This window comes from Rutilus rutilus, assembly GCF_951802725.1.
Source record: "Rutilus rutilus genome assembly, chromosome: 11".
Lineage (NCBI taxonomy): Eukaryota > Metazoa > Chordata > Actinopteri > Cypriniformes > Leuciscidae > Rutilus > Rutilus rutilus.
The window spans coordinates 9,998,127-10,009,614 of record NC_140216.1 but is presented as its reverse complement, the minus strand read 5'-3'; the positions used below and the strand labels follow the sequence as shown (position 1 = coordinate 10,009,614).

The 11,488-nt window shown below is 36.9% G+C and overlaps 3 protein-coding genes across 3 annotated transcripts; 1 reads left to right on the top strand and 2 right to left on the bottom strand.

Annotated features, from left to right (window-relative positions):
- Positions 1–329: 329 nt before the first annotated feature.
- On the bottom strand, positions 330–3,971 carry tdp2b (tyrosyl-DNA phosphodiesterase 2b). The gene is made up of 7 exons (XM_084424645.1): positions 3,544–3,971; positions 3,244–3,410; positions 2,597–2,785; positions 2,400–2,491; positions 2,210–2,328; positions 1,656–1,826; positions 330–1,006 (listed from the first exon to the last, which is right to left on the bottom strand). Exons 1-7 carry the CDS (start codon positions 3,697–3,699, stop codon positions 731–733), a joined length of 1,170 nt encoding a protein of 389 aa, XP_084280771.1. The 5' UTR covers positions 3,700–3,971; the 3' UTR covers positions 330–730.
- A 275-nt stretch (positions 3,972–4,246) lies between these two features.
- acot13 (acyl-CoA thioesterase 13) lies at positions 4,247–6,551 on the top strand (the record flags this gene model as incomplete). Its single annotated transcript, XM_084422773.1, has 3 exons — positions 4,247–4,610; positions 4,727–4,911; positions 6,395–6,551. Exons 1-3 carry the CDS (start codon positions 4,527–4,529, stop codon positions 6,549–6,551), a joined length of 426 nt encoding a protein of 141 aa, XP_084278899.1. The 5' UTR covers positions 4,247–4,526.
- A 75-nt stretch (positions 6,552–6,626) lies between these two features.
- On the bottom strand, positions 6,627–11,455 carry cUnh6orf62 (chromosome Un C6orf62 homolog). The gene is made up of 5 exons (XM_084422772.1): positions 9,877–11,455; positions 9,619–9,795; positions 9,344–9,469; positions 8,985–9,119; positions 6,627–7,916 (listed from the first exon to the last, which is right to left on the bottom strand). The coding sequence occupies exons 1-5, from the start codon at positions 10,003–10,005 to the stop codon at positions 7,791–7,793; spliced, it is 693 nt and encodes a 230-aa protein (XP_084278898.1). The 5' UTR covers positions 10,006–11,455; the 3' UTR covers positions 6,627–7,790.
- Positions 11,456–11,488: the final 33 nt, after the last annotated feature.

Below are 11,488 nucleotides of genomic sequence, written 5' to 3'. Positions count from 1 at the left end.
CAGGGTGTTCAAATACTTATTTTCCTCACTGTATATATAGTGCTGTCATATCGATTGATCGCGATTATCGCATCTAATATAAACATGTTTACACAATATGTATATAGATTTGTACATATGTCTGTGTATACACACAGACAATATCATAAATATATATATACACACATATATTATGTAAACACAGACTTATGTTAGATGCAATTAATAACGATTAATCGTTTTCACAGCACTTTTATATATATATATATATGCACACATATACTGTAGTTTCAATAATATTTGGGAAATACTGACCACTTGTGGTAAAATATAGGATGCACAACATGTACCACAATAAATCAAGATCTTATTTATTTAAATAAAATCATTTAAATTCAGTCAACACTTTCACATTTTACAAAAATTCACACAAAACATTAACACAAAAAATGGATTTACACCACCTAGATATGGGGGAGCAGTGATTGATCGAAATCATGGTTTGTGATAAAAGATTTTGTACAACAAATACAAAATAAAACTGTGAAGTAATGAGTACTGCGGTTTAAAAACGTAAACCATTTAATTCAAACCCCTCTCTCAATCCAGCTATGCATCCTATTATTATCTATATGCCTTTGTTTCTTACACTGATCAGTAGTCTGAATTTCAAGGCACTCTTCATCAAAAAATTCACAACTCTTTAAAATCAACAATCTGGAAGACATCTGGTCTTTTTGGTATTTAATAATCATGTGTTGAAAGTGCAGTAAATTCCCCAGTGATCACTGGTATATCGGCCACAGTCTAGTTTCTCCATTCCAACCAAGGCCATGTGGTCAGGAGTGACTCCTGGGCCAGTTTTAGCAGACCTAAGGAAGATGCGGTCGAAGCGACATTTGCTGATGTAAGGCACAGTCTTATTGCTGTTTGCTTTGGTGTCCCAGGTGTATCGGCAGTGTTCCTGTTTGCCCAGCTGTTCCCATACGTCGCACACACCTGGAGGCAAACCTCCCACCTTTACCACCTACACGGACAGAAACATTCTTCAGAAATACTGCATTGCACTGCGCTTTCATTCACACTGCGGGTCCTTTCCGAAATTTTCGTATTGGTCATTCGGTGACTCTGAATTGTCAAAAAACCTCTCAAAATGCTTGCTACGGATGCGAAAAACACAGAAAATCGAACCGGACCCGAATTTTTTTATGACAGACGAAAGTTTCGAAGGCAGTGTGTAAACGTGATTGACACAACGTGAGGTCTTTTTTAACGTGCGAAAATTATTCATTATTTTAACGTGCTAAAATTTCGGACTCAGTGTGCAAGGACCTTTACTGTGATTGTTAGTCCAGAGTTGTCCCAACCCTTTCTCCTATTCACAGGCCCATCAGTAAAACTCAAGTGGCTTTCATGGGTTCATTTTGACTTGTATAATTAATACAATACATAATTTCATTTTTCAAGTTTTTTTTGTCAACAATTACGTTTTATTTTATAGGTTTAACCAAGAAAATTCAAAATCATTCCAAGTATACCAAAATTAAATCATAATTTATTAACAAACTCATAAGTTAAACAAACTCATAGTTAAATTCATATTTTCTTCAGGTTAAACAAACTCTGTGTACCACTGGCTGGGAATCACTGGTGAATTTTAAAGACTTTATATTTACCTCGGTGTCTCTGAGATTAGTGTCTCCGGCAAAAATAACAATGGCATCTTCTGGTGCTTCCTTTATCTTTTGAAGTATGACCCGCAGTTGTTTCATTCTCTCCTCTGATTGGTTCTTACAGCTTTCTAAATGTGATGTCATCAAGTACAGCTTTTTACCGGAGAAAGTCGCCTTAATAAGAAACCACAGAGTCAAAAGAGAAATGTATGCGTGTATAAATGAGACACACCAACCTAGAAATGTAAATATTAATGTATACACTCACTAACGGTCAAAAGTTTGGGGTTAGCTTAAAAAAAAGAAGAAATTAATACTTTTATTCAGCAAGGATGCATTAAATCAATCAAAAGTGACTTGTTATTGTAATGCCATTTCATTTTTGATCAAATAAATGCAGCCATGGTGAACATAAAAGAGACTTCTTTCAAAAACATAAAATCTTACCGACCCCGAACTTTTGAATGGTAGTGTAATTCTGATTCCATTAAGAAATACGCCTATGCCATTATCTCCCCAAACAATCTTTGGATAGCACTTATAAACCACAAACTCACCTGAGCAACTAACAGATTTCTCAACATTTGTGTTGTAGGGTAACTGATGATCTCACTTTCCAAAAGTTTTACTCTTGTTTTCTTCAACATTATTGCCGTGAAGTAACCGTCATCGCTCCCTGTAATGACAGGAGAACTTCATGAATCAGCAAATAACCCATAAATCACTTCACTGAGATTATTCTCTTACCTTCAACAAACAGGTAGCTGACTGCACGTTTCTTAAGATACTGAATGTAAGTTGGAATGAGTTCTTGAAGAAAAACCACATCTGGTGTATACCTACAAATGAACAACAGATAAAAGGAAACTAAGTGTAAAACAAAACTCCCTTATTGTCACATTATACATAAAATAGAGGTCATAAGGGGTCTCTAAACAACTCACAGAACTAGATATGAGCACAAGCCCCTGGCACGCTCTGCAAGACTTAATGTGTCCAAACCATCCACATTCCAGCTGATGATGGAGAGCTTGCTGTCCTCAGCATCAGATTCGGTTACGCCACTTTCAGCCGGACTTTTCGTCAAATTCACACTGCTGGAGCAAGTGGGTTCCTCTGCTGTCAAGTCAATGCTGCACAAAAAAACAATTTGAACAAAAAGAAAAAAAGAGAAAGAAACAAAGTCAGCATGAAACAGAAATTGTGATAGTCTTTTCTTCCATGGAAAAATACGACTTGATTTTATCCATCGGGAATTGATTGGATCGTTTGATGGTTATGGTTTGCTGCTGCTGTGATGACATGTGAGTGACAGGTTGATCCCGCCCTCACACCAGTAAACACATTGTGCAAGAGGTAGGGGAGGTTATTTTGATTAAAAGTTACATAGGCAATTTTTATATATATATATATATATATATATATATATATATATATATATATATATATATATATATATATATAAAATAATGTGCACAGATAAATAACAGATAATACAATTTTAAATTCATGGTGACTTTGGAATATTTTTAATTAAAAGTATAGAGTAAATTAAGTTTTCAAATTAATAGTATAGAGTAGAGAACATTACCAATCCACCTTATCCGTCTTAAATTTCTTCTTTGTTCCAGAAGTATCAGCAGTGTCAGAAGAATTCACCCCCTTTCTCTTATTCCCAGGCACATTTTTAGTTTCCTCTGCGTCTTCAACATCAAATACTGAATCCATATGAGCTTCAAAGAAAGAGTTCAAGGCTCTCTGGCGGGAACACACAAATAAATAAAGAACGGCGTTAATTACTACACATGCTATACTCAATCTAATGGCTTAATGGAAAACTTTACCCATAAAGTGCGTTTATAAGGTGCAGTAATAGAGACATAAGTTATACCTCCATGTCCCATTCATTTTCTGCAAGATAACACTGCGCCACGGCACTATCCGATCCAGAGATAGAGGCAAACTGATCGCAAAGACTCGTCCTCGTTTCCTCTAAAGCAGACATTGGTTGATCCTTGTGGTTACCTGACATTACAGTGCTGGACATGTTCGTAGTTGAATATAACGGCGGGATATGAATGTGTACAGCTACAAAAACATTCCGGGTGGATCCCGGAGAATACGGATAATATATCGATATTTACATATGCTTATGGTCACTGGACCTACTTTATATACACTTTACTATAATCACGACCTCAAAGTATTATAAACTTAATTTTCACAGTAACCGTTGCATCTTTTTAACCGAAGAATTAGCATTGTTCAAACAGAGGGTTTCCGGAAGAATTTAACTGTAGTACTGAAAGAATCGGTTCTTTCGAACAGTTGTTTCAAAAACGATTAAGCAATTCTGTTAACCTTCCATGCACGAATAATATATTAATCAAATGTGTAGTAGGTACGTGTATGCCAGTACAGTTTGTTGCAGCCATGAATTGGAGCATAAGACATTTAGTACCCAAATATAATTAGCATTAACATTAATCAATTCTAAAATAAAGTGTGTTGCCTGAAAAGTTTAAATTGATTCAGTCATATTGAACGAATCATTCAGAATGACTTTGTAAAACGAATCAGCAGATTCATTGAAAAGACTCGATCCATTATTTCATAATAAAAGTCCTCACAGCCGAATGGTAGCTATGTATTAGCTTCTAAAAATATTCGTTGATTAAATCGTTACATTTTGTTTACCCATTTAGAATAGTGTAGTGGACAATTTCATTTCTTCTCGGCAGTGGAGGAATCCAAAACGCCTTAACCTCTTAAACTATGAACACTCTTATTTTGTATAACATTTAGGCAACCTTTCAAACATTCTGCCAGAGTGAACTTGTCCTTTACTGTGTTTTGGTATTTGCAATAGCAGCAATGGTTTCGTTGTCGCTAAAATCACTAAAAGAGATCATGAGAGCGATGGTAGATTGTCCTGGATTTGATCGGGTTTTAAGTAAGGTAGGTGTCTTTGTTAAATTAAGCGATTCTCCTTGACAAACCACACATTGATATGCAAACCAGCCAGACCACTTCACACTGCAGTAAACATAATGAGCCGTTCATATTGTGATCAGGTCGAAATACTGTCTGCAACCCCTGGGAAAGTGGTGTGTGGGATGAAGGTGGAGGAGGAACACACTAATAGAGGAGGCACTCTTCACGGAGGACTGACAGCCACACTGGTGGATGTGATCTCCACTACTGCCATCATGTACACTGAGAGAGGAGCTCCTGGAGTCAGCGTGGACATGAACATAACGTGAGCTCCTGGAATATATGTTTGTGTCACTGTACAGGACCATTAAAGTATGTGTTACTGTGTCATGTATAGGGAATATCTCCAGCAAGGGCTATACAGTATGTCTGTGCTGAAACCTGAGATATGGTTAACTAAAACTCATTGTTTTCGGCAATTGACATAAAGCTAAAAATTGAAAAATGGAAATATAAAAAAAGATAATTCTACGGTCACACTTTAGATTAGGGTCCAATTCTCACTATTAACTACGACTTTTGCATCAGTAAACTTATAATTACCGCATATTAATAGTTAGTAAGGTAGTTGTTAAGTTTAAGTATTGGGTAGGTAATTATACTAAATACAACAACACCTCATTTACATAACTTCCCAGACAGCAACATAGTGTCGGCCCAGATCCGGCCCACATCTGCTACGCGTGGTCTGTCTGGGTTAAAGGGATAGTTCACCCAAAAATGAAACTTGTCATCATTTACTCACTCTCAAGTTGTTCCAATCCTGTATGCATTTCTGTCTTCTGCTGAACACAAAATAAGATATTTTGAAGAAGGTCAGTCACCAAACAGTTGATGGGCCCCATTGACTTCCATAGTTTTTTTATTTTTTCATAGTATGGTAGTCAATGGGGAAATCAACTGTTTGGTTACCCATATTCTTCAAAATGTCATATTTTGTATTCAGCAGAAGAAACAAATTCAGAACAACTTGAGGGTGAGTAAATGATGACGGATTTTTCATTTTTGTGTGAACTACCCTTTTAACTAAGCGATGTAAAATTTGGTCATGCAGAATAAGGCATTAATATGTGCTTTATAAGTACTAATAAACAGACATGTTATGCATGCTAATAAGCAACTAGTTAATAGTGAGAATTGGACCCTTAACTAAAATATGACCAATTCTAAATATGAATAAATATTATAACAGTATGATATTATAGTCTAGTTACATAAATGCAGTGGTTTGAAAGTTGGGTTTTTATATCTAGCTCAAAAGAGTCTTTAAATTATACTTTAAATTAGAGTCTTTAAATTATATTAAGTACAATTATAAATGTAATAATTTCAGTATCATAATTTTGTAACAACTGTTGGATAAAGTGAAAACAATAAAACCACAATGTCAAACTATGTAATTAAAATGTAGATTTTAGCTGAAATTTTGAACTATTTGCTATGAATATGGGTATTTTTCATAAATGTCTGGTTATAAATTTCTACAATTAATTTATAACATTTATTGGTTTGAAAATTCTTCCAACTGTGACATTTATAGGGGCATGTTGTCACAAAACAGGTCAACGTGCATTTTATTCCCTTGCTAATAATGGTGTAGCTGAGGCTTTAAAAAGGTATTAACTTTCATTTAGGAAGCATAAAAATGGGATAAAAAGAAGTCCCAGTCTCCATTTGAAAATTAAATAACTTCCATTCATCATCTGGAGACTCTTAACACTTATATTTGTTTGCTTTCCAATTAACAGATACATGAATGCAGCTAAAATTGGAGAAGACATCCTGATCACTGCACAGGTTTTAAAACAAGGACGGACTTTGGCATTTGCAACAGTGGATCTCACCAACAAGGCGAACGGAAAACTCATTGCTCAGGGAAGACACACTAAACACCTTGGTAGCTGATTATGTGCCCTGTAAATCATGTAGTTCTTTATGGTATATAATAAAAAGTCCAGCATAAAAGTATTTTGCACTGTGTTAAGATATGTTCGACAGCGTTTATTTCAACAGAATTATTCAAACAATGGGTACATCAAAATAAAGACAAAGACCCACCTTCCCCTTCAATGTGAACATAGAATTTCAAAAGGGAAGAAAAAGTAATGATTTTATGCCATACGAACAGACAAGGATGGCTTACAGATACCAAGTCCCAAGCACTGCAATATTTAGTACTCTCAGAACAGGGTGGTCTATAAAAGAAAAACAAATCCATAATGATCCATTTCAAGTTTCTCCACGAAATTTCTCATTAGGTACACAAGCTTGAACATTAGTCTCCCATCACATTCCCACCACCAATGATTACATCTGGTATCAGTAGCTTGTATGTATAATGTGCAGGAATTGCTCAATTGGTGACTATTACCATCCCAAGTAAAGAACAGCTTCAGAATTCCCCCACCTGACAGTTTATGTCAACCATCCTAGATACACATACACCGCACCTCCGCCCCCATCAGGCACCATTACTCCAGAAATGATAAAAACAAACAAGGTTTGTCATATTATAGGCAAGGAATGACACTCAAATTAAAATGTCCAGCAAAAACTAAGGCAGTAACTGAATGAGAAGCAATGCCTTCACCAAATGAGTTAAGTATTGTTCATCTTGTAATAGAAGCCTTTTGAGGAAGACTACCCAGGCTTTTCCGTCCTCTGTCACTGATTGTCATTACTCATGAAATCCCTACTCAATATAACAACCGTGTTAACTATCCCTCATGACACAGATGTTAAAGCCAGTCCAACACTAGAAGATCACATGTGAGAGACATCGGTCATTGGTTTCCTTTTTTCTCGCTCTCGTTTATTTTTTGTTTTGTTGCCTTAACATAAAGAGTTCCTTCGGTGACTGGTATTGTTGACGGTGCAGCTCCAAGAGAACCACTCAAAATCAATGTTCATGCAGGTTCAAATAAAAACTGATCAAAGAGAGGGGAGATGGGATGAGCCAAACCAAGATTGGTCGAGGGAGGGATAAAAAAAAAAAAAAAAAAGGAGCTAAATTAATCTCAAGATGAAAATGAGTGGTTAACAAAAAGGAGAGTTCCAAGCACAAGTTCAATTCTATTCAACAGGGATGTGTAGATAAGGACAACTTGCTTCGAGGCCTTGAGGGGCGTCTTCCGTGCGTTTCTCCTAGTCAGGCATGTATGGGCGGAGGTGGTCCTCGATGTCTCCAACCCCCCAACAGGTAAGCTGATCCTGTGGCAGGTAGAGACAGAGGCTGCACAACTTGAAAACTGTAAGCTTGGCTTTTGGAGTCTGTGAAGGAAAAAAAAAAGGTTATTAATAAATACTGTATTATGCAGTAAATATTAGGGTATAATAAGAAGGGATTCACTAACATTCTGGCCAATACTGACAAGACAAATTACACTTAAAGTACATAATAGGTTGTTATAAGGTGTATAATTATCAGGGATCAACTTGTATTAAAATTCTGGCCAATACTGACAAGTCAATCAGTTATTTATTGGTTATTAAAAAAGTAGGTTATTAAATATTATACAGTAAACATTAGTCTATTATAATAAGTTAGAATATAAAGAATATTATAATAAGAATTTTTGTCTATAAATAGGGTTGGGAACCGAAAATCGATTCCAATCTGGAATTGGATGCTTAAGATCAGGAATCGGATACTTGTTATAAAATTGAAAATTTGATTCCTCTTATCGATTCCTTTGAGTTGATTTTAATATGACTTCCTTTAAACCATTCAAGCGAAAGAAGATCCATGTGTTGTTTTCTGAGCTGCACATTGCACGATAATGAAAGGAGTTCTCTTATATATATTTTTGCACTCAAACGGACAAATATCCTCATAAACACGTTGGTCACGTCTTATGTGAACGTAAACAGTTGACAAAGAAAACGTATAACATTATAATGGATCCATGCAGCTCAAGTGACTGCAGCCTGCTGCTGCCATCTCTATAATAATCTTAATCAAATAACAAAAGACAGAGAAAATTAATTCGCTCTTCTTGACTGAATAACCTTTGACTATACAAGTAATACATATTTTATTTATAAACTGCAGTGTTATTTTACATTTGATTACAGTTTCTGTACCTGGAAATCTTAAAACGCTATCAATCGCAACTTTGTACAGTTGCATTTATTTGTGTGATTGCTAATTTGTTTATTTGTTCTTTTTGCGTTTACTTGTCTTTAATAATCTTAATCTTTAAAATCACTACATGAGCTGATGGCACAGATAATCTAAATGTAAAAAGAGGAAATTAGCATGTACAACCAAACATACAATAATAATAAAAAAAAAAAAAATAAAAAAAAAATTTATACTTAATGTTTTAATGAACCAACCTGTAAGTGCTGTCTGTCCATGAAGAGAAAGACAGACTGATTGGGGTTGTTCATAACCATCCCAGCCTTGTCCTTCCGACCAACAGCATGCAAAAACTGCTTTTCATAGTCTCCGTGATGAAACTCGAACTTGGCCTGCGAATGTTAGAAAGTAAATGTAACTAAATGGAGTCTGATTTACATTTACAGCATTAAACTTGTACATGGATTTTCAATATGTCACCATCAAGACTGAAGGTTTTAAGTACCTCTCATGTCCATAGGGCTAAAGTTGAATACTTGGTGTCAAGGGTTTGAACAAGCATCTAACCCCAAGTTTGATTAATAAGAAGCAAGCGCCAGGAAAGACAGAGTTATACCTGAACAGGCCTGAATGGTTCATCTTCAGCCCCTTTCCATCTGGAGAACAGGAGACAGACAATCTTCTCAATATCATTGCGGGGCCAAAGGATAAAGTCCATCTCCTGGGTACAACCTATCACATCCTGTACAGATTTAGAAACATCAGTGAGATTGCGAAACAGAAAGCGGCCTCGAACGACATGACACGTGGATTTTTAGACGAGACGGACCATTACGATCGCAATGCTGCCGACAGCAACAACCTTCAAGAATGTTGCGAGTCAATACTTACTCTACGCATTGACTGGTAACGAGGCGCGTGTAACTGCACCACATCTTTCTGGAGAAGTTCTAAAGAACTCTCTAAGGAGTAGCTCGTTCCCTTCACGCCTTTGAGGATGTTCTCCTCATAGTTGTTTGTCATCACAGGTACCACCTCAGCTACTTCGAAGAGTGCAGACTTCTTTTTCTGTAAAGGTGGTAGAAGGGCATATTAGAACAGTCCATTTCCAAATCACTTCATGGTTTCATACAAAATCAGTCAACGTACCTTTTCCTTAAATACAAAGGCAATGTAGATCTTGAAGTCGAACTGATCGGCCAGAGATTCTCGTTTCTTCCGTAGCTGGGCGCGGAGTCGGTTTCTAGTTTGATTCCGGCGAGAATTTGGGTCTCCCATTGTTACGGACAGTAAGATTTTCCAAACGCAGACTTTTTCGCTTTTTATTTTCTTGACTGTAGCATACGTGGTTTTCAAACCCTTTTAAAAACTAAAGAAGCTATAACCAAGCACTACCTGCAGTACATACTAATTCGAATTAAATAAAGTTAGTGAAATCAAATCAAGTCATTTTTAATCCGGGTAGTGCACTTGGGCCAAGTAATTTTACACTTGTCTAAGTTTTGATGAGTTACACCATTTTTTTTTAAAACAAACAATCAAGCCAAGGCTACGCGTAAACTAAAAGAAACCACTCATATAACACGACCTGATCAATTAGTTTTTGTTTTTTATATGAGAAACTGTTGTATTACTGAATAAAGGACAGAAAACACAAATGTCTGCTACACTGAAAACCCATTCTGACAGTTTTGTGTGCGAGTCCGTGTGAGGGGACAGATCCCTGGTTTTAGATAAATAAACCTTGCTTAAAGTTATCTAAAAAGCCGACCAAGAGATTTGACTTTGGAAAGTCTCTTCCAGTATTGACTCTTGCTTGTATCCATGTCTTTGTATAAACGGTCTCATAAAAGCACATCTGAATGACAGGTGAGAAAGACAACCATGGCAGAGAAATGCAGACGCCATGAGATCTTGGCACGGAGTAAGAACACAGAGTTTGCTAGACATCTTGGGGTTTAAGGGCATAAAATGGGCCCACGAGCTCTCCTGCCACGGTTGAGTTTCATTGTGAGGCTTTTATTTTGTGGCTGGCTAGCAAACTAATGCTAGCTAAGCTGAATACACACACGCCACCGACTGATAACCTGGTTGAAGGGAGCTACATTTCTTTTCTAACCAGTATAAGATCTACGAGAGCATTCAAAGCTAGTTATCATCAATAAACCGACTGTTACATTTTGTGTTTGCCTGTTTTTTTTTGTTATCGCGATGCTAGCAGAGACTGGCTTCGATGAGTGGCTGGCTAACTAGCTAACTATTGTTTCTCTCCATTTTTTATTCTCGAGTTGTCTTTCAAGCCCGTTTTGATCCGAGCAAGTACTGCAAACAATCCTAACACGTATTAATACATCGATCTCAGTACAAAAACCCGCCCCGGATGAATCGATCCTCGGCCGAGGTTTAGCTTGATGGTCTCCGTTTGTTTTCGAGCTTTTCCACAGTCGTCACACACCCGTATAAGTTATGCCATGTCAAGATAAACTGACAAACCGACCGAAATCCTCCGTTCTCTCAGGTAACAGACGGCGAGATCTGCATCGCGATGGACCCATAATGATGGAAGGAAAGGGTGAAATGTCTTTCGAGCGACTCTTTCGACTGTTTTGGCCCTATGTTCTGCGTTTGTCTGGAAAATAACAAGCGGACCTCGCTGAACAAACAACTCAAAATGGCCGATGCGCGTCACGCAGCTGTGCACATGTGACAGAGGAGGAGCGCGCGCTGCTGAGCGCTTCTGTCAGCTGGATTTATGTAGAGA